Source organism: Petaurus breviceps, unplaced genomic scaffold (assembly GCF_028583685.1).
Source record: "Petaurus breviceps papuanus isolate PSGF00001 unplaced genomic scaffold, PetGlider_PUasm1.0 90591, whole genome shotgun sequence".
Lineage (NCBI taxonomy): Eukaryota > Metazoa > Chordata > Mammalia > Diprotodontia > Petauridae > Petaurus > Petaurus breviceps.
In genome coordinates this window covers 29,179-52,731 of record NW_027187280.1, presented here as the reverse complement: position 1 = coordinate 52,731, position 23,553 = coordinate 29,179, and the positions used below count along the sequence as shown (strand labels likewise).

The following is a 23,553-nucleotide window of genomic DNA, read 5'->3' as shown; positions in this document are numbered from 1 at the left end:
TCAAACCCTTGAGTTTCTAATATTACCCTGCCTTATGTTCATTTATGGTTGATTGCAGTATATAAGTCTTTTCCTTAACACTGTAAATTCTACAATGGGAATAGGTTCTGATACTTCTCTAACAAAGTCTCTGGGTGACCACAGGCAAGCCATTTGTTCTCTCTGTATTTCAGTTTCTACACTTGTAAAATAAGATTACTAACACTTAACCCATCCACCTCCCACAATAGTTGTGAGAATAGAGTCTATAAATCTTAAAACCATACTAGAAATAGGAGTATGCATGAGAAGTACTGGGCATACAATAGTCACTCAATGAAGATGAAAGTGGCTGACCTGGGGAGGTCCTCCTTCCTTCCACCCACACCCCAAGGTTTATAACTTGCTGCTCAGTGCAAGAGGAAGAAAATAGGACTCATTTGACAAGGAAAGAAAAAAACATAAATGTCTAGGACTTACAGGTTGACCAAGTGTAGATTTTGGAAGTCATGTTCTTAAAGGCATTTTCAATGACTGGGCATACCTATGATGACAAAAATTTTAGATTTCAGTGAAGGCTTAGTGAGAGTGCCAAGCACTGCTATCAACCTGATCCACATTTCTCCCATGGAGATGTGAAGCAAGGTGCCACGGTGTTAGTATGAGACTGAGTAAAGGTTTCATCTCTTAGAAGGAAGGAAGAAGGGAGGGAGGGAGAGAGGGAGGAAGGGGAGGAGGGAAAAAAGGAAGGAAGGAAGGAAGGAAGGAAGGAAGGAAGGAAGGAAGGAAGGAAGGAAGGAAGGAAGGAAGGAAGGAAGGAAGGAGGGATCCAGTGTAGCCCCAATGGGAAGCAGACATCCTGTCTAAAATATCCTGGATAGTCAAACCAACCTGTCTGAAGACCTCCAGTGAAGAAGAGACCAATGCCTCCTGAGGCAATCAGCTCCACTTTGGGACAGTGCTGATTGTTAGGAAATTCTCATAATGAGCTGAAATCTGATTCCTCTGGGGCTTCCACCAACTACTCCTAATTGTACTCTCTGGAGCCAAGTAGCACTGAATGAAGGAACAAACACAATGCTATGTACCAAGTGCTGGGAATACAAATAAAAATCAAGAGAGTTCCTGCCTTTCAGAATATCTTAAAGAACTCTTAATTTGGGCTTCACAGACTTGGCTCATGGTTTGGTTGGGTTTAATTTTATACTTCAATTGTTATATCTTAATAGAATTTATTTCCTTTATAATCTTGCATATTTTATTTTATGCATTTAAAAACATTCAGAGAAGGGATTCCTAGCACTTGAGGTCCATGACAGAGAAAGGCTTAGGAGCCCTGGTCTAATGCCTCTTCACCATCATAGCCTCCCAGACATTTGAAGACAATGCTCATACCAACATGGTCTCCTTCTTTTTCTAACTGAAGCATCCATCCAAATTGGACCCACTAATTCATTACCCAAGGTTCAGTTCTCATAACTGAAATGACTGCTTCTTCCTGAGAATGGCCTGTTCATGACCATTGTAAGAGGGGAGGTCGCTGGGTCAGTTATTGGTATGAATGTATTCCCACGTTCCTATGCTCTCCTATCCATAAGAAAAAGGTATCACACTCACCTCCTTTTTCACTAATGAGGGCAGTGTTGGCATCAGGCAATCAATAACCTTGTTAGCCAAGAAGCTGACTCCAAAGGAGAGCCTGCCCAAAATAAAACAGGGAAATATGAAAGCCAACAGTAACAGTTACCAATGGTACACTTCTACTTAAATGTTTCGAGGATCTGTAATGGTGTTGGTGTGTGGACTCCATCCACTGATACAGATAAGTTAGTAAGAGTTCACATTTATCTAGAACTTTAAAGTTTGTATACTTGGTCTCACTTTATCCTCCCAATACCCCTTTGAGATTGATGCAATTGTTTTACAGATTAGGCAGACAGAGGTTGAACCTTACTTAGGCTTATACAACTAGTAAATGCTTGAGGTAGGATTTGAACCTAGATTTTCCTGATTCAATGTCCAGGACTCTATCCACTACTACACATTGCCACATAACTTAATCTTGGAACTTAATAAATGGTCTTTGGAGGTAGTTGTGGCTAAAAAAAACCCATCAACCTGAGACTCACTCGGTGATGAATTTCTTTAAACATTAAGCTGGTCCTTAGACAAGAGATGTATAATCCATTCCTGGCCATTACTGAAACGTTTCTAGCTCGGTAGGATCTATAAGAACCTGTGTTTTTCTAAAACAGTCTTTAAAAACTTAGGTTTGTTACCAGATAAAGCATGGAAAGAGATTTTAGTGGAGTCCTTACATATAATATTACATGACACATAATATATGTACAAATATTATATTTTACATAATATGAATATATACACATGAATATAAACACACATACCTATTTACATATATAGATAGAGACAGAGACAGAGACAGAGAGAAACAGAGAGAGAGAGAGAGAGAGGCAGATACTATATTGGATAAAGAGTTGACCTCAGCCCCAGGAATACCTGGGTTCAAGCTACCCTATTGACACCTAATGGCCATGTGTCCTTGGACAAGTCCCTTGCTCTCTCAGTGCCCCAGGTAACTCTTTCCCCCCTCAACTTCTTTATTTTTATTAATTTCCCATTTTCTTTCTTAAAAAAAATTTCCATGGCTTACCATTGTTATTCAATTTTATTTTATTTTCAGTTCTAAGTACTCTCTCTACCCTCTACCCCTACCCCACCCATTGAGAAGGCAAGAAATATAATACTCATTATACATATGAAATAAAAAAATGTATTTCTACATTAACCATGTTCCAAAAAACAAAAACCAAGAAAAAGAAAGAGGGAAAAAAATACACTTCAATCTTCACTTGAGTCCATCAGTTCTCTGTCTGGAGGTGGGTAGCATTTTTCATCATGAGTCCTTTGGAATTGAGGCAAATCATTATATTGACCAGAGTTACTAAATCTTTCACAGTTGATTTTCTCTACAGTATTGCTGTTACTATGTAAATGGCTCTCCTTATTCTGTTCATTTCACTTTGAATCAGTACATATAAATCTTCCCAGGTTTTCCTAAAACCATCCCCTTAATTATTTCTTATAGCACAATAGTGTTCCATTACATTCATATACCATAACTCATTCAGCCATTCCCTAATTGAAGGACATCCTCTCAGTTTCCAATTCTTTACCACCACCAAAAGAACTAAGATAAATATTCTTGTACAAATAGGTCTTTTTCTTTCATCTCATTGGGAAAATAGACCTAAAGCTAGGACAAAGGATATGTATGCACAGTTTTATAATCCTTTTGGCATAGTTTCAATTTGTTTTCCTGAATGGTTGGATTAATTCACAACTCCATGAAAACTCATTAGCCTACCTATTTTTCCACATCCTTTCCAGCATTTGTCACTTACCTTTTCTGACATGTTAGTGAATCTGATAAGTGTGAGGTGGTACCTCGGAGTTGTTTTAATTTGCATTTCTCTAATTATTACAGATGTAGAGCATCTTTCACATTACTTTTGTTAGCTCTGATTTCTTTCTGTAATTCATACCTAACTACCTATTCACTACCTATTCATATCCTTTGACCACTTATCAATTGAGGAATGACTCTTATTATTATTTTTTTTTTGCCTTTTGGAGGACAATTGGGGTTAAGTAACTTGCCCAAGGTTACACGGCTAGTTTTGTGTGTGTGTGTGTGTGTGTGTGTGTGTGTTAAGTGTCTGAGCCCAGAACCGAATTCGGGTCCTCCTGACTCTGGGGCCGGCGCTTTACTCACTTTACCACCTAGCCACCCCTATTATTTTTATAAATATGGATAATTTCCTTATGTATTTGAGAAATCAGCCCTTTATCAGAGAAACTTGTTATAACATTTTTTCTCAATTTCCTGCTTTTCTTCTATTTTCAGCTTCATTGTTTTTTTTTCTGAATGAAAACTTTTCAATTGTGTGTAATCACACAACCACCACAACAGAAAAGTCAGTCAAGAGAATAGAGACAGGGTTGTTAGAGGGGAGAGAGAACCAACAGGTTGTGCTGTCTTTAAAGTCAAGAGTAGACTTGTGCAGTAGTGTCAAACTCAAACAGAAATGGAGCCACTAAACTTTGCCTAAGGATCCCTGCACATGGACTGAGAAAAACACACATCAACATTATCTATGTTCTATTGGCTCTTTATTGATCTTGTTAAGCATTTTCACAGTGCATTTTAAACTGATCGGGCCCTATTCGGGTAGTTCATTCAGACACATTTGTCGCCTCTGTGCTAGTAGGTGAAATGGTCACATGGGTCAGAAAAGCTGCAGCAAAGATAAGGACTGAATAAAGAAGTCATTGAAAATGAAAAAAAAATACATTAAAAGACTTCAAAATTCTGATGAGCACAGGGTTTAGCTGTTATTTCAAAAGACTAATGGGTTGTGAAGCATGTTTCTCACCTGCTGGCAAAGAAGTGATAGATTTTCGATGTGGAATGAAGCATGTATTTTAAAAATGGCCAAGGGAGTAGAAACAGGACTTCCCCATGGCTCCAGCTTCCACCTCCACCAATACATGTAAAAAATGACTAAACAAATTTTACAGCTACAGAACCCACAAAGTGACAGAGAGAAACAAATCTCCCACTGAAGGCAGCCCGGCAGGTCTATAGGAAGGGTCTATTGCAGCATGCAGGGAGCAGAACACAGTCCAGCATGAGCACCACAGTTTTAGCCCCAGGGTGGCCCTGACCAGCAACGGCTAGAGCAGACTCAGGAGAATGAATCACTAGCAGCTGTGGTGGTCTTCAGACTTCTCAACCCATAAATGCCAAAGACAAAGTAAAAGGTCAGTGTGGAACTCTGCTGAAACAGGGGTAGACAGAAGAGTGCGGTCTGGCCCCTGCCCCTGGAACAATGGAGGCACAGCGGCTGCACCACGTGACCGCCTCAGGAGCTCCTGGCCTGCAGATTGTAGGGGGACCAAGCGACCATTCAGAGGGTAATTACTCTTGCTTTAACCTGCTTGGATCTGGATCTCAGACTTGGGTGGAAGTTCTACTATGGAAATGTTTTGCTTAACTATACATGTACAACCTATGTTGAATTGTTTATCTTCCCAGTGGGGGTGGGTGAGGGTGGAAGAAGGGAAAAAATCTGGAACTCAAAGTTTTAAAAACAAATGTGTATAAAAAATGGCCAAAATGTGTATTTCCTTATTTGCTATAAGGAAAGATTCTTTTTGGGAGTGGGGTGTTAGGGAATGGGGTAGTCATTGGGAACTGAAAGCAATGTAAACAAAAGAGTATCAATAAAACATTTTTAAAAGACCATTGAACCTAAGGAAACCTGAATATTTTACCCCTTTTTGACCACTGCCAATATCTACAGTCAGGCAGCTAGATGGCGCAGTAGATAGAGCACTGGGCCTGGAGTCAAGAGGATCTGAGTTCAAATCTAATCTCAAATACTTACTGTCTGTATGACTCTGGGCAAATCACTTAATCCTTATTTGCCTCAGCTTCTCATCTGTAAAATGGAGATATACTAGAGAAGGAAATGGCAAATCATTTCAGTATCTTTGCCAAGAAAAGACAAGACCATGGAGTCACAAAGAATTGGACCTGACTGAACAACACAGAAGACACAGGAAAATGAACTTTATACTACTATAGAATACAGACAATCACATTTTCTTGTGGTTTAGTAAACCAGCTTATAGTTAATTTGTAGTTGTTTTATTTCCTAGGAATAAATTAAGTTTCTATGTCCCTACATTTATCATCTAAAGAGCTAAAAATTATCGCAATTCCCAGAAGTTTATCAACAACAGAAAGTCATTTCTATTGTCATATTAAAGGACATATTATAAAGGACATGTCATATTAAAGGACTCTCTCCTCTGTGTCCATACTACATTCTCCTTGCCAAAGACCAGACTGCCCATACTGGAGACTATGTCCAGAATGAACTTAAGCCTTGAGGTTCCCCTTTCCTAATTAGCAGATACCTCTTTTAGGCACTATTTCTGGAAAGTCGCAACCATGTTTACTCTCTTCCAACCTCTTTAGCCTCCTCCTTCAAAATGCCCTTCCCTTTTTGGAACCATGAACTATGAGCAAATTAATTTTGCCATTGCTTCTGAATGGAGTATGTCATACTCCCTTGTGACTTTACTCGCCATTCATATCCACAGTTCCTCTATGAGCATTATTTCCTTTAAAATGTAAGTACTCTGAAGACAGGCAAATTCTTTGTCTTTATATATGTATTCTTAGCACTCAGCACAGTGCTTGATATATATCAAGAGCTTAATAAATATTGGTTCATTAATTAATTAATTTAAAGATTACTGAAAATAAAGGAATGAGAATCAAACGAGATTATATGTCAAGCACCTTTAAAACCTTAATGCTAGATTATTGCTGCTATATTATCGTTGTGGTTGTTATTTTTAAGAGGAGATTATTTTTGCTCTGTTTTATTGCTACTAAGGCTACCTGTTAGGATTAGATGAAGCTGTGTTTTAGGTCATTTGATGCTTCAAGCAATTTTATGAACACTGAAAATTTGATGAAATACAAAACACATTTTGTCCCAGCTCCTTTTCTGTTTACTATAAAAATTGTGTATTTCTAGATAATTAAAATATATACTTGTATAATTAAACTTGTCAAAATTGTTCCTAATGGTTATTTTGATGTTATTAATACCTTCAGAAGTTTGGGGTTTTTTTATCCCCCCCCAAGAATTCTTTGCCTATAAGAAAACACACTGAACATCAGATTGTAAAAGACTTTGATAAGGCCTCCATCGTGACTTACTGACACTTTACATTTAGATTATCCTTTGCAATTTTTCAAAACACTTTCCTCACAATGAAAAACAGATAGTGCAATTATTACTATTATTATACAGATAGGGAAATGGGAAATGAGGATTTAGGTAACTTGTCCACAGTTGTATCACTAGAGAGTGTGTTTTTTTGATTTGAAGTCCAATGCTCTCTAAGTTCCTGTGTAAATGCACGCATTTAGTTAGTAGAAATTTTGTTTCCTCTACCCCCTCCCATCTCTCCAGGCCACTGAAAAGGGAATTCCCCAATATGGGAGAACTATGAGAGATCTTTAGGTTCCAACCCTTAGGGGACTCCCATAGAAGGAGAAATCAGAAAGTCAGTGTTCCTGAATGGTTCCAGAAAGAAATCAAAATCTTGAAAGAAGTGATAAAGTAATAGAGGACAGAATTTGTGACCTGTGGGAGAAATAATTAGCAAAAGAGAAAAACTTGAATCCAATGTATCAAGTCTCTTTAAAGAAGCAAAGAAAAATAACTTAGTGGGGAATTCCAATACTTTGAAGTGAAGGACAATCTGGAAGGGGAACAAAGATCAGCAATATTAAAATAATAATAATCTCCACATAAGAAAAATAAACTGATCTCAAAGTCAGGATATATGGAGACAACTTAAAGATCATTTGCTTCCCAGAAAAACATTAAAAGAAAAAATGCCAAATATGATAACACAAGAAATAACGTGAAATGTTCCCAGAAGTTCTAAATGTGTAAATTTGATAACACAAAACCATCAGCCACCAAAGATTACAAATGAGAATAGAACTCTACATTCCAAAAAGCCAAAGTCCTAAAGATGTAATCCCGACTCCCCCCAAAAAGAAATGCCTTACACACCTGAACCTAATTAAACATATTTGATAAACTAGAGTAGGGGCTCTGAGCTTAACTGATTAAGAGGTGTTGAAATGTTATTGTTTATAAGAAGATATTCAAACATACACCTGTTTAGTACTTGTGCTGATTAGATTTATTATGGTAATTAGGCAAGTAGCTTAAGAACTTATAAGTAAAGTTAGTGCCTCCTATGAATATCTTTGACTCTAATAATATAATTCATCACATTCACATCCTTGCTTCTCCATTGCCTTTTGGTGTCCTAAAACTTTAATTCTTTGGAGAATATGTTACTACATTATTCAAAGCCATACAACATTACCAGAGATGTATTTATGATGAAAAGATAAGCTTTTGGGTCAGCAAGAAGCTTGGGGTCAATAAAAGCACTATGCTGCTCAATCCAGCCCTCTAACTTCCTTTACTTCATTTTTTGGCCAAGTTTACTTCCTCTTTACTGTCCAAGTTATATTTATTGATGTACCAGCTCTTTGGATTTTCTATACAATTACATGTGCATTCATCATTCTTTTTTTTTTTTGATATGAAGAGTTGGCTATATCTTTTTTTTTTTTTAGCTAATGTGGGTCTCACTTAGAAGGTTCAGCAATGTTCCCAGATTTAATGCAATTGGTACAATGTGTGCAAAGAGGAATATCTGAAGCACCTCAAAAAAAATTCCTGTTGAGTTTGGATCCTGCAGCTGTCATCCTATATGACAACAATCTTCTTTGGTGAAATTTATCTGTTTTAGAAGTTATTTGGCATCAATAAGCTTATGGTCATAAAGCAAATCTACATTTTCAATCGATCATATGATATTACATAGGCATAAGATATACTCTATTAGAGGAAAGATTTTGCATTTTGCTCTACCAAATGAAATTCTTTTTTTTATAGTTTAGGAACAAAAAGAGTAATGAGTTCTTGCATTATTTGCCACTTTCATTCTTTTTTATATTGGCTATAAACATGTGCTCTGCTGTTTAACATTGTTTATGAAAGACTACCTGTTCCCTTTTCTTGACTTCAATATCCTCAATACATATGGAATATATCCTTATAAAATTTTGTAAAGATTAGAAGGAGATATGGACCATTCAGTGCTGACATCCTCTTGATTGTTTTGGGGTATAATAATAAGTTCCCTGATAGAATAATTGTCTTTCCTAAAGCCGGCTTCCCATGACTCAACATGGTATTCCATATTTGGTTTGACTGGGGCAGGATACAGTGTTACTCCCAAGTCCTGAATATTATGCCTCTGCAAATGCAGTCTAAGATGAATTAGCCTTCCTGGCTGCCATAACACAATACTGATGCATATCGAGCTTATGACTACTCCACATAACATCTCTCCAAATATTTTCATTTGGCCAAAATTCCATATAACCTTGCCTAACTCATCTCATACTCACAAATTGATAACTTTTTTAAACCCAAGTGCAAGAATGCACATTTATCTCTGTTAATTTCATCTTCTGTAATTCGATAAAAAAATAAAAGAGACTCGTTTGATAAAGTGAAGAATCAAATCAGATGATGAGAAGATACTTGGAAGAATTATGAAGTGCTGTCTACATGTAAAAAGTTATTAGTTATGAAATGACAAATACTCACTTTTGTAGAAGACTGATGCGTAAGTTATTGGGACTGTTGGTACACTTTCCGAGAACTAAATAAGAGTTCCCTTCATAGTCAGTTTTTGTATGGACTTCAGTTATGACATCAATTTCCATGTGCAGCTGAACGAGTTTTTTGGTAAGTATGCTAAAAGGGAACATAAATACCCCAGGAAATTACTGAGTCTCACCCATTCTCCCAACAGAACTCAGCAGGCAGAACTTAGCTAAAGAGATAGCAAGAAGAAATTGGGAGCATTGAGTGTCTGCCCAGGACAGGGAGTTGTGAGAATGCTAGACTTGTGCTAGAAGTTACAATGCTATTCTGTTGAGGTTATTTCCCTGACTTTCTCTCCCATTCGTGCCCAGAACATTGTCACATCTATGGATACCAGATATTCCATAGCCTCAAGGACTTAGGTGAGATTGGATTTAGGCTGGGCCCAATAATAGGGGTGGAAAAATCAAGGGACCCTGAGGAAGAGGAATGGGGAGTACAGCCCAACCTTGGACAAGCACTACTCCTTGAGTCCCCAGCTTCAATGAAGAAGGTAGCCCAAACCCTTGGTGGGATTACTCACGTGTTGAGGCCGGCCACCATATCTAGGGGGATCCTGATCTGGAGATGACCCTCTTTAGAAAGTGTAAATGCCAACTGTGGAATGTTAGCCTCAGTGACTTTCAGCCTGCAATAAGGAAATGACAGTGAAGCAAATATGAGACCCAGGCTCCTTACCCCTAGGCTCACAATGCTGTCTTAGGACCAAAGTACCTTCCTTCTTAATGTAAGAGAAGAAATTTTCACACAATTTATTCATGTACAAAAAAGCAAATCATAGGGGAGCAAATATAAATCATCAGATCCAAGCACACTTTCTTGTGATGGTGATGAGTTAGGACTCCATCATTGGTGCTTTGTAAATGACCTTATTTCATGCCTTAGTGAAAGCGAATGTCATGGAATGCCAAATTACACCTTTGTTTGACTTTTCTTACTGAATTAGACCTCTTGTTGTTACTCTGTAGAATCCTAGGATCCAGTATCTCTGAGATCAAAAAAGTTACTGACTATGGATCACACACACATGCTCACATATACAAATAAGCACATGTGTGCACATGTGTACATGGATACACATGTACACAATACATATAAACACACAAACACACACATTCCATTCCTTTCGCATAAGGCAAGCAACTGCCTAAGGCCTGAAATGCAGAAGACTCTTTTGCAAGACACTTTTTAATTAGACTTTTTATAAATGTACATTCACACACACGCATACACACACACCCGTCTTGGTCTTAAGGAACTGTAGGGACTGATTTTGTGCTGAATTGTTTGTCACACCGAGGGTCGGGTTCTAGAGGAGAAAGTCACTCATGTAGGGTACCACACAGGGGTGTGTGTGTGTGTGTGTGTGTGTGCGCGCACGTGTGCTTGCATACATGTGCTTGTATGTGAGAAAGACAGAAACAGAGAGAGAAGTGAGAGAAATAGAAAGACAGAGTCAGAGAGAGCACATAAATGTGTGTACTCAAGTGCAAATTTCAGACTTTGATATGGGTCCATAACACCTTGTGCTATTGGTGCTGCATAAACCCCTCATCTCTAGCTTTCCCCTCCTTACTTCATATATATACTTTATCTCTCTAATATACTCACACACACTTTCTGTGCAAACATGCACACACACCCAGGATCACATATGAAGATGTACCTTTAGACCTCCTGGATTATCTAGTCCCACTCTACAGATTGGGAAATTGAGGCCCAGGATGTTTAAGAGGCTTGAACCCAAGTCCCTGGACTCCAAATCCAGAGGTGTTTGTCCTGCATCATGCTTCCTCCTTGTTCCTGGGTCAGCTACGCTCTATGTTCCTTGACAGCAAGGTATCTCCTTACTTAACACAATATATAGTATATAGTACTTAATAAATACTGCTGAATTGAATCAAGCAATTGTTATTGTAAATAAGTGACATTGAAATCTCTCCCTCAAGAGACTGAGTCCTATCAGGATGTACTTGGTGTCACCAAACTGCTCACCATATAATCTGCTTCAAGAAACTTCTGATAAGACCTCCAATCAAGGGGATGCTGTTGGTATTCCTCATGGCTTCATAGAGAGGCAAGTCTTTTAGCACCTGGACAGCATCCTGATTTATAAGTTCCTGGAAAAAAACTGAAAAAAATTCTTTGAAATCCTTCTTGCTATGTCTGTTGAAATATATGATTTATGCAACATTTCCCCCAAAAAAATTTATAAAAAATTCTTTGAGGTAAGTAATGCAAATATTATTGCCATTTTACCCAAGAGGAAATTTGGGTTTAGAGGCTCAATTGAGCTCAGTTGGGGCACAATAAAGTAGAAGAATACTTCCTGTCTATTCAACTGCTGGACCACTTTGCCTCCTGCACAAAGCTGTAACTCGGGTATAGCTATTGGAGTATTGTACCAGGGCACCTACATTCAAGGGAGTGTGCTGTTTTCCCTTGGGAGCATGCTTCTTCCTTTTGGTTGTCCTCAGACCACTGCCCCTCCATCTTCTAGTCTTCCTGTGTGTCCTGTGCTGTGCATATAATACAAGCCTGCTCCTTCATCTACCCCATGCCAATTTCTCTTCACCTTAGCATCTCTCTCTCTCAGGGTCTACCTACCTCTCAAGAAAATGGGTCTTTCCAGGGGATGGATCCTCCCCTACTGTCAAAATTGTTCTCACAAATGGAATCTTTCATACTTCCTTCCTCTCTTGTCCATTCCTCTCCTTGTTTTCTGTGCCCCCACTGCCTACGTACTTCTGTCCATTGTTGCTTGTATGTCACCACAACCAATGAACCAACCAGCCTTTTCCCCAATGAAAGAAGTCCTAGTTACAGATGCAAGTCAGAACAAAAATCCTAGAGTCTGTGTATGTGTTCCAGTAAGCTCTCCTCAAACCTCTGATCACAAATTGAGCTAAGCCCCTTACTCACACCCAGAACAAACATTAACCCCAGGCACAGACTGATTCTTGACTCTGTTTATAGACTAAACCATATATCTGACCTCAGACTGAGCCCCAATCCCAATCATATCCAAGCCATAATCTGAATTCTAATACTTGTCATGTATTGAATCCTATCTATGGTCTCCATATGAGCATTGTTCCTGGTACTGCATGGTTCCTGTAAAGCAGGACAGACAGTCAAGAAAGGCATTGGTAGCAGCTATTTCAAAGAGTTCTAGACATAGGACGATGATGTCAGCAATCTTTCTCTAGTATCCTGGTACTCGAATCCTTTGACTGATGTGGACATTGCTACCTACCAATTCCATGTTGTATGGCTCTGATAATTTCAATGTGTGACAGTCCCTCCTGTCCTTCTATCCTTCTGACCTATCGCTGTGATTTACCTTTGTTGAAGACTTCTGGACCAATGTTCAAAACTGCCTGGCCACTTGGTGTAGCTTGGGCTGAGGATATTATAAGCAAACCCAAGAGAAGTGCCAGTCCCCATGGCTGGAACATCTTTATTCCTGAAATCAGAAGAGAATATTGAACAATCACAATGCCTCATGGGGGGGAAATGCTCCTATTGAAGGACCAAGCAAGAGGAAGAATTTTGGAAAGGGGTATGACTGGTGTAAAAACTGGGCTTGTTATTGGACACAAATATATAATAAAAGCAAGGGAAATAGGAAGGAAGGAAAGAAGGAAGGAAGGAGGGAAGGAAGGAAGGAAGGAAGGAAGGAAGGAAGGAAGGAAGGAAGGAAGGAAGGAAGGAAGGAAGGAAGGAAGGAAGGAAGGAAGGAAGGAAGGAAACAAGTATTTATTAGGTTCCTAGTATGTGTCCAGTACTATGCTAAGTGCTTTACAAATATTATCTCATTTGATCCTCACGATAACTCTAAGAGATAGGTGCTATTATTATATCCGTTTTGCAATTGAAGAAACTGAGACAGAGATCAAGTGCCTTGCCCAGGATTTCACAGATCCTAAATGTCTGACATCACACTGAACTCAGGTCTTCCCAACTCCAGGCCCAGCTCTCTATCTTCTGCTCCACCCAGCTGCCTCGGGCATTTCCTTAAATGGCTTTGCTTTGAACTAATTTTGTCATCTGATTGTCTAGTAAAAATACACTACAATTTGAACCTGGGGTAGCTGGAGTTTTCTGGAGAGTCTCACATGTAAGAGATTGTTACCCAAATGCTACCTAAACCACAACTTGGCCTTTTAAGGGCAAAGATACAACCCTAGGTAAACTCGACTCTAAGCTGACTTTTCTGACTCTTTAAAGTGAAAGGTTTATTATGCAAGATAGTCTTCAAGGTTCCTTATAGTACCAATGTTTCATAGTCCTAAGAGCTCCCATCTCTCCTCTCCACGAGGTCCCCTTTGGACATTTTACTGAGATTTGCAGCAGGACAGGAAGCAATCATTTAATACTCATCTATTAAGTGCCTGCTGAGTGAAGAACCCTATGCTAGGTGCTGGAGGAAATAAAAATCAGCTATAACACTATCCCTGCCCTTATAGATCTCACAGTCTAATATGAGAATAAGACATATACACATAAAAAACAAGTTGCAGGGCATTAGAGGAGTGAAAAATTGTACTGTTAGGTCTGCAGGGGATGGTTGTGACCAACCATGTGAATCAGAGAAGACTTCTTGGAGGAAGCAGCAATTAAAGCAGATTGGTGGGAGCAAAGTGTAAGAAGGCTGGATAGCACTATTGGTTTTCCCAGGTTTCACTGCCAACCCCTCTTTCTGCCTCCTCCCTCTTATTCAGGGGATCTCAAGGCCTGGAGTAAAAAAGGAATTCCTGCAGGGAGAAATCCAAAACTCATTAGCCTAACATTTGAAGTCTTCCAAAATCTAACTCCACCCTATTCGTCCAACTCTGCTCCATATCTGCTTCTTGCCTGCATAACCCCACACCCCTTTCAGTCAGACTTGTTTCTCCATTCTCCCCCTTCCCCAGCACTAGACTTATTCCCTCCTCCTGTACCTGGCTCAGGTCCATCATACCTAGTCAAACCCTTGATTCACAGTTGAACCCTTGACTCACAATTGGTGCCTGGTGGCGGGGTGATGGAGACATTGTCATAGTGGGCAGAAGGCAACTCATGCAGGGGCTGATCCCTAGGTTCCCTTACAAGGGGAAGCTTGAATGTGGGATTGAGAGGTGGGAAAACAAACAAAGGCCTATAGTGGGGGCCAGGCCAAGAAGCAGTAAAACTGGATGCCTGGAAGACTTCCTTGGGAAGGGCTAGACCAACATAATAGGGGGGCCTGGGCATTCATGCAAAGCCAACAGTTAAGGCCAAGGTCAGCCGGGAGTGTTTTGACTTCACAGTATCAAGGTTCCCCCTCCCCCTGCCCCTCCCTAGACTTTCCCTTAGGGCATTGATGCAGAGTGGAAAGTGACAATAGAAATGCACCAGTGGAGAAACCAGGGCAGAGGGCGGGCTCATCCTTGAGCCCTCTTCTTCCTGGAATGTCCAGAGTACTTGGTCCCCATTCCTAATAATCCAGGTGTTTTTACCCTTAGGACCATGGGGGTTTGACGTGGAGAAAGAGCACGATAACATTATGAGGAAACACGGGAAAATCTTCACTTGAGAAAATCTGGTCCTGGGTCTACCTTCCATTCATTAGGGGCAGCTAATTTCACGGGAGAGTGGTGGAGCCAGGCAAGGATAGAGTTCACTTTGACAGGATCTGATGTAGGTATAGGCAAGGCATCTTGAGCCCATTTCAGGACCCTCCCTTGTGTTTCTTGCAATCCTTGTAGAACTTAAGGAAGAATTAGTAACCTCAGCTCATATCTCTTCTGGGAGGATGGGTGGAGGTTGCCCATATATAATTTCAAAGGGAGAAAGCCCAATTTGGTTGGGGGTGCACCTGTTACCCAGTTTTCCTTTGTTTCTAGGACTAATTTGGTGAGGAACCCCTTCAGGGTAGGTCCGTTCCACTTGTCCTGAGCTCTGTGGTCGTGTTGGTACAAAAGCTGGCCCATTATCAGAGCCCAACCCACCTGAACAAACTAGTCTATACATCTTTTGAGCTACATACCCTTGACTCTCTGATTCTTAGTTCACATTGCCTATGACATCTCTTGTATTATTTAACTCTTCATAAATTAACAGAACAACAGGCTGACTTTCAAAGACACAGAAGAACTAGAGACCAAATTGCCAACATTTTCCAGATTATGAAGAAAGCAGAGTTCCAAGACAAACATCTATTTCTGCTTCATTGACTACACTAAAGCATTTAACTGTGTGGAACACAACAAAATGTGACAAATCCTTAAAGAGATGGGAGTGCCAGATCATCTTATTTGTCTCCTGAAGAACCTGTCTGTGGGCCAAGAAGCAACAGTTAGAACTGAACATGGCACAACTGGTTGGTTTAATATTGGAAAAGGAGTAAGACAAAACCGTATATTGTCACCTTATTTAATATGAGTGTATCATGTGAAATGCCAGGCTGGTTGAATCAAAAGCTGGAATTGCTGGGAGAAATGTCAACAATCTCAGATATGCACCACTCTGATGGCAGAAAGTGAAGAGGAATTAAGAAGCCTCTTGATGAGGGTGAATGAAAAGAGTGTAAAAGCTGTCCAGAAGCTTAACATTAAAAAAACCCCTAAGATTTTGGCAACTGGTCCCATCACTTCCTGGCAAATAGAAGGAAAAGAAATAAAAGCAGTGTTAGATTTTATATTCTTGGGTTCAAAGATCACTGCAAATGGCAACTGTAGTCATGAAATTAAAAGACACTTGCTCCTTGGAAGGAAAGCTGTGGCAAATCTGGACAGATTACTAAAAAGCAGAGGTATCGCCTTGCTAACAAAGATTCATATAATCAAAGCTATGGTTTTTCCAGTAGTGATGTGTGACTCTAAGAGTTGGACTATAAGGAAAACTGAGTGTCACAGAATCAACACTTCCAAATTGTGGTCTGGAGAAGATTTTGAGAGTCACTTGAACAGCAAGGAAGTCAAATCAGTCAATGCTCAAAGAAATAAATTTAGGTTACTCACTGGAAGGTCAAATACTAAAGTTGAAACTTAAATACTTCTGTCACTTAATGAGAAGATGGAATTCATTGGAAAAGACCATGATCTTGGGGAAGATTGGAGGCAAAAGGAATATGGTATGGTAGAAGATGAGATGGATAGATAGTATCATGGAAACAGTGAGCATGACTTTGAACTGACTTCAAGAGAAAATGGAGGATAGATGGGCCTGGGCTGGGATGGTCCATGGGGTCATGAAAAGTCAGACATGACAGAGTTACTGAACAACAATAACAACAAAGACCAGGGTTCAAGCCCTGACCCTGATTATCACTAACTCTGGGACCTTTGGTAACTCCTTCATCTCTCTAGACCTCAGTTTCCTTCTCTCTCAAATGAAAATAGTAATGCTTTGTGTTACCTACTTCATAGGGCTGTTGTCAGAATAATGCTTTGTGGACCTTAAAGCACTACAGAAATAGAAGTTCTAATTAACTCTTATGTGTGCCTTGTCTTCCCAAAAGATTGTGAGCTTCCTGAAGCCAAAGGTTATGTCTTCTCCCACTCTTGTTTCTTCCACAGTGTCTCTCCCTTGGCTTCCTGTCTCATGGTTTCCTCTCCTATCAGACTGTGAACTCTGCAGATCAGGGACTATGGTTTTGCCTTTAATTGTGTTCTCATCACTGAGTACAGTGCCTGGTACATAGTTGGTGATTAATAAATGCTTGTTGATTGACTGATTTTAAAGTACAAATCATATTTTATAGATCCATGATTTCATCTCTTTGGGTATTCCCTCTAGCAACATAGATTCCAGTCCTCCAGGCCTTTCTAGAGAAATTTAATGGATTGTTATGGATGGAAAGCTCCATCTTCTGTTGGCTAAGCTCTGGTGATGGGTTATGGGTCTCACTGTACTTGTCTAGGCTTATCCTTAGATAAAACACAGTATATGTCACCAGGACTAATACCTGAAGTCTTTTCATCTGGATAAGATGCATTTGTTCTCTATTAGTAGAACCTTCAAGAAGTCAAGGTCACTGTCATGACATAATGGGACATTGGAAGAGGAAATTAAATCATTGACTGAATAATCTAATTGAGGCTTCCTGGCAGAAAAGTTCTGGCCTGAAGTTTCAAGATCTCTCCATAACTGTCATGTAGGGAACTGCTACTGGAGGGTGTATCTTTTGGAAATCAGTGGCATCACTGAGAGACATTTTATCTTGGCATTGTTGAAGAACACATCTGGTGACTCCCATCTCCACTGCAACAGGGAATTATGCTGCAATTACGCAGAGTGGAGGAGGCTAGCCCAAGGCCAAGGCCAACATGATGGAAAACAACTGACAGAACTAAAGCAAAGGTTGTAAATGGAGACAAAAGCCAACTGGAGAGGAAGGTGAGGGTTGTCATTGGGTTAGAGCAGAAAGCATGTTGGACATGCAGTCCCAGGATGTGTGTTCAAGGCCTGTCTCTGGCCCTTACTAGCTGCATCACCTCAGGTAAGTCAGTTTTCCTTTCTGGGACTCAGTTTCATCATCCATGAAACAGAGATAATCCTCACACTAACTCAAAGGTTTGTAATGAATAAAGTATTTTCTAAACCTTAAAGCCCTTTTAAAATATGCATAGTTCTTATTACTTTTTTAGTCATTAGGATATAGAAGGTATAGGTCAAAATGGAACAAACTAGGCAATAAGGTCAGGATCCAGAAACAATATAAAAGCCAAAGGTCATGCTAGAAGTAGTCTAAGCTAACACAGCATGCCTAGGTAGAGTGAAGAGTTCTGAGCTGGGGCTCAGAAGGGCTGGGTTCTATCTTAACACATAACTTCCAACAAGACATTTCACCTATGCTTGGTCCCAGAGAATAGAACTGGGAGCAGTCTGCAGAGGTTACAAAGAAGATTTTGGTTTAACATGAGGTAAAACTTTCTAGTTATTAGATCTATCAATAAAATAGTATACGTTGATTCAGAAAATAGTGAGCTACCCATCACTAGAAGTCTTTGCCAAAGGCTATACAATCATTCATCAAGAGAAAATTTCTGTTTAGGTATGGATCAGACTAGACAGCCTTGAGATTCCTTGTAAGTGAGATTCTGATTCTCTCTGACCCTCAGTTTCCCGATTGGTAAAAATAAAGGGGCTAGTCTAGATGATCTTTAAGGTATATGTTAGCTCTTGCAATCAAGCTAAAAAGGAGGGGACTTCCTGATTTGCACAAGATGGAATGATGATCAAAAAATCTAATCAGAAACCATAGTAAATGACTTCTATCCTAGAACTGCATAAGAGGTCAGCAAGAAGTCCAAGGGCAATAAGCAAGCCTAGCATAGAATTTTAGGACTATCAGAGATAGCTAGGGACACATACACACATACACGTGAGCCTGCAAGACTCTGCATCCTGAGGCAACAGTAGGAGAGGGTTACCCTGAGAAAACCCCAAGATGATTAGAAAACTATTAAGTGGGGATCTCGGGAAGGGGGCAGGGAGTGCTGCATTGTGAGCAATGGCCAGCCTGGTGCTTCAGCACTCAAACTGGAATTCCAGTCCCAAGGACCTCTGAGGTCCCCAACACTCTACACTGAGATACCAGAAAGTATCATGCAGACCCATAACACTGAACCTCATAGTTCCTATGAGGGACCAGATCCTGGGAGATCACACCACCCCACATCACAACAGGGAGAAAAGTTTAGTTCTGGCACAAGGTTCCAGTTCAATAACTAAATCTAGAGAGGCAAATAAATTAGACACTGACTAGTGTTAAAAAATCATTGCAAATCTAGAGATTTCCCCCTAAAGAAGGAACAATTAACTCCCTAACAACTACAAACACGGACTAGAATAAAAAAGTTAATTTTCCATAAGGATTCTATGGATACCTAACTAAAACATCTCTCTTAAGCTGTCATGGGGCTTTTTAGCCTTTGGTGATCAGAGGCCACTTGCTGTCTTACCTTCTGTAGAACATATGGCTTGTGGCAGTGATGAACCCCTGACAATTATGACACTTCCTCCATGGAAAAGACATATGGGCACGTAACAGATGGTAAACAATAACTCTGCCCTTCATCTCCTCAAGGACACACAGCAGACAGTTCTCAAACATGGGAAGCTCTAGAAACATATCTAGGACATTACCTACTGACCGCTCTCTCGCTAAGGGTAATTAATTACCTGTAAAAATCAGCAGTGGTCATGCCCTAATGCTGATGATGAACTAAGGTGAGGAAATGGAAGATTTGCAGCTTTGAGGATAGGTACAATGGGAGTATCTGAATATCTCTGTAAATGAAAATTGAGTTTAAGTGGAAATTGAGTTCCTTAGAACCTGTACCCTCCTCCCCAGCCTGGAGCACTGGGGTTATGCTCTATTTGAGCCCTGAATCCTAAACCATAGAAATTCAGAGCTGGGAAGGACCTCAGAAACTCTCTATTTCTGACTAGTTGTAACAATCACCAATTTCCCTTTGGGGTCAATGAGAACAAGCCTAATCTCTCTCCCACATGACAGCCCTTTGAACAGCTAAAAATAGCTCTCTAGTCTCTCATAAGTCTTTTATTCACCAGGCTAACAACCCTAGATCATCTAACCCATTTCCACAAGGCATGAACTTGAGGCCCTTTACCACCCTGGTCACCAACTTCCTTGAATTTTCTTTTAGTCTAACAACATCCTCCCTAAAATATAGTTCCCAGACCTGAGCGTAGATGTGGTCTAACCAGAACAGAGTGTGGCAGGACTAGAAAGTCCTTATCCCTAAAGATTATGTTTTACTCAATGCTTCCCAAGATTGTACTCCCTTGACTCAAGCTGAGTTTGAAGCTTGCTAAAATGTCTATATATTTTTTAAATGAGCTGCTGCCTAGTCACATTCACCCTCCATCACACACTTGTAAATTTGATTTTTTTCAACCCAAGTTTAAGACTTTGCAATGATCTCTGTTATATTTTTTATACCAGATTCAGCCCAGAGTTCTAACCTATCAGAATTGGAGGGGAGAATCTGGATTCATTGTATGACTGATCTTTCAAGTTTTATGTCATCAACAAATTTGATAAAGGTACCTTTAGACGCACATTCATTGATTAAGATGTTAAATGACAAAGGACCAAGGACAGATCACAGGGGACTCAATTGGAAAACACCTTCCAAGTTGACACTGAACAATTAATTCATTGGATCTGGTCATTCAACCAGACCTGAATCAGTTTAATTGCATTATTTATCCCACATCCTTAATCTTGTCCATAAGAATAGAAGACTTCATCAATAAATGAAACCATGGATTACTTTTCATCGAACAAAAAGCAACAAATCAATTCTCAATTATCCACAAAGTGCTCTGCATGATAGGTGCTCAATAAAGATGCATTGAATTCAGCTGTCCGTGAACTTTTCATCAGCTGCCTTTCATCCTGCTTTCTTAGCTGCCTCCCCCTGCACAATCAACAATCATTTATTATTATTATTATTATTAGTCATACTACTAGCTAACATTTGCAAAGGACTTTACAAATGTTATCTCAGTTGAATCTCACAACAATCTTAGGAGGTAGACACCATTGTTATCCCCATTTTAACCTTTGTGGAAACTGAGATAGACAGAAATTAAGTGACTTTCCCAAGTTTACACAGCCAGTGAGTGTCTGGGAGCCAATTTGAACTCAGGTCTTCCATCTCCAGGTACAGCACTCTCCAACACTGTACCACCTAGCTGCTTAAGCAAGGGCACAAGCCAATCAGAATAGTGCCCCGATAAAGGAAACAAGGGAGGCAAATATGGCATGACCATCTCGAAACAAACTGAATGAAACCTCGAATCAAATAGGAAAGGCAGCTTTAAAAAAAAACGCATTTTATAAGGCTTCAGACTAAACAGTAATAACAAGTTTGGATAAAAACAGAAGTTTTAGTTGCTCAGGTTGATTCATCTACTTGAACTGAGGATCTCTGGGAGCTAGTAAATTCCAGCCTCACCAGCCTTAAACCACAGCAGAAGACAGCAGTGGAATTCCTTGTTCCATTCAGAAGTTGTCTCCACCTGGGAAATCTCTGTGGCGTTTTACAGCAAAGCAAAGTTCCTTATACAATTCTCGTCATTTTTACCTGCACTAGCTGGAGTTTCCAGCTGTCCACTTGTCACCTCGGTCAGGTCACCGTCTCCTGGTGGGACCATGGGATGGTCTGTTCTTTTATCCTGAGAACCTGCCACCAGGAATGGGTGTGCTTCCCTTTGGGGCTGAGTGGCTGTGGCCTCCATTGTATTTAGAGTCCTCCAAGGTAAATATTTGTGAGACCCGATGAGCTAAAACAACACCCTTAACCTGTATTAACTCACAGCTCAAGTTTCCTGGGTCCTAGGGAAAGGAAGTTGGGAGGATCCCCACCAGGCTGAGGAACTTCAATGGAATAGAGCTCCTTTGCTTGAGGCTGGGCCTGAGCATGAATTCTAAGAAACATGGGCCATCATTTTCTGAAAAAAGAAAATGGTCTATGGAACATGAATCTTCTGATGCTTTGGCAAATGTCAGACTGTAAAGCCTGGGAAGATCCTGGGTATATGGAATCTAGAGATAGAAGGGTATTGGAGAGCTTCTCATTTTGAAAATGGGGAGCTAAGGGCAAGATTGATTAATGGTTTAATCAAAGTTGACTAGGCAGTGAGCAGCAGGACAGGGATTTGAACCCAGGTTCTCCAGCTACAAATTCAAAGCACTTTGTAAAAACATTATGAAGTTGATAATTGTCAACATATACAAACATTCTAACACAGAGATTTGTGTATGAAACAACTTCTGGCATGTTGAGATTTTTTTTAAGTGTTCATTAAATTTGACAAGGTAGTGACAAAATGACCCTACTTTTGTTCCCTTTTGAAACTTTAAAATTTTTCCTCTATGTATCCAATGCTCTTTCTTCAGAAAACATTTCCTAATGTCAACTAGCAGAGTTTCAGAAAAATGCCCAACATAGATAAAACAGAGAGATCCCTCTACCTGCCTTTTTTCTTCCAACTTATTCCCAAGTGGCCCTCTGTAGGTGAGTTGTCAATAAGTGCATTGGGGAAACCCTGGGTCTCACCATCAGAAGTCTTGGGTTTTGATCTTAATTCTTCTGTCCTGTGATCTTACTTAAATCATCTCCTTTCTGGATCAAAGAGAGTGTTTTTCTTTCTTTCTTTCTCTTCTTTCTTTCTTTTTCTTCCTTCCCTCCTTCCTTCCTTTCTTTTTTCTCCCTCCCTTTCTTTATTTCTTAAATAATTTATTTATTTCCTTATTTTTAAAATTAAATTTCATCTTATTTTCAATTCCAAATTCTCTCCCTCCCCTTACCTTCACCCATCCATTGACAAGACAAGAAATACAAAACCCATTTCAAATATGAAACCATGCAAAACAAATTTACACATTAAGCATGTTCCCTTCCCCCCCCCAAAAAAAAAAAAAAGAAAGAAAAAATATGCTTCAGTCTGAACTCTGAGCCTTTCGGTTCTTATGTGGAGGTGGACAGTATGCTTCATCATGAGTCCTTTGGAATGATGATAGGTCACTGTGTTGATTAGAGTTACTAAAGCTTTCAAATGACTCTGGGCTGTTTCTACAAATCAAATCTGATTGCAAAAAGATCTGTCATCACAGAGGAGATTTAAAAAGCTCAGAAGGTCATTCTTTGGAGAGGCATATTGGTGTAGTGTAAAGAACACTGGTTTTAGATGAATCAATCAGTCAACATCTATAGTACTGTTAGATTCTAAGAATAAAAAAATTAACTAAGTGGTTCCTAATAACAAAGAGTTTATATTTTAACAAGTGAGATAAGAATGTAAATACAGAAAGAATAAATATAAAAAGAAAAAATATGAAATAGTTAAATACAAGGTAATTAAAGAGGGAAGGTAGGTAGTACAGTGGATAGAAAACCAGGTCTAGCATCAGAAATACATTTTTCTGAGTTCAAATCCAGCCTCAGACACTTCCTAGCCAGCTGATTCTGAGCAAGTCACATAACTGTATTTCAATTTCCTTATCTGGAAAATGAATTGAACAGGTTGCTGGATGGTGCAATGAATAGAAAGAGCTCTGGCCCTGGAGTCAGGGAGACCTGAGTTCGAATCTGGCCACAGACACTTAACACAAAAACTAGCCATATGACCTTGGGCAAGTCACTTAACCCCAATTGCCTTACCTTCCCCCTCCCAAAAAAAGGAAAGAAAGAAAGAAAGAAAGAAAGAA

At 39.7% G+C, this 23,553-nt stretch overlaps 1 protein-coding gene across 1 annotated transcript in view; it reads right to left on the bottom strand.

Moving 5' to 3' along the window:
- The window catches only part of BPIFB1 (BPI fold containing family B member 1), a 59,809-nt gene that overhangs the window by 14,436 nt on the left and 21,820 nt on the right, over positions 1 to 23,553 (bottom strand). Inside the window, exons 2-7 of the mRNA XM_069063493.1 lie at positions 12,688 to 12,810; positions 11,340 to 11,475; positions 9,868 to 9,972; positions 9,285 to 9,434; positions 1,597 to 1,678; positions 460 to 523 (exon numbers count right to left, since the gene is read on the bottom strand). Of these exons, the coding sequence (XP_068919594.1) occupies positions 460 to 523; positions 1,597 to 1,678; positions 9,285 to 9,434; positions 9,868 to 9,972; positions 11,340 to 11,475; positions 12,688 to 12,802 (652 nt within the window). The 5' untranslated portion in view covers positions 12,803 to 12,810. The remainder of the gene's footprint in view (positions 1 to 459; positions 524 to 1,596; positions 1,679 to 9,284; positions 9,435 to 9,867; positions 9,973 to 11,339; positions 11,476 to 12,687; positions 12,811 to 23,553) is intronic.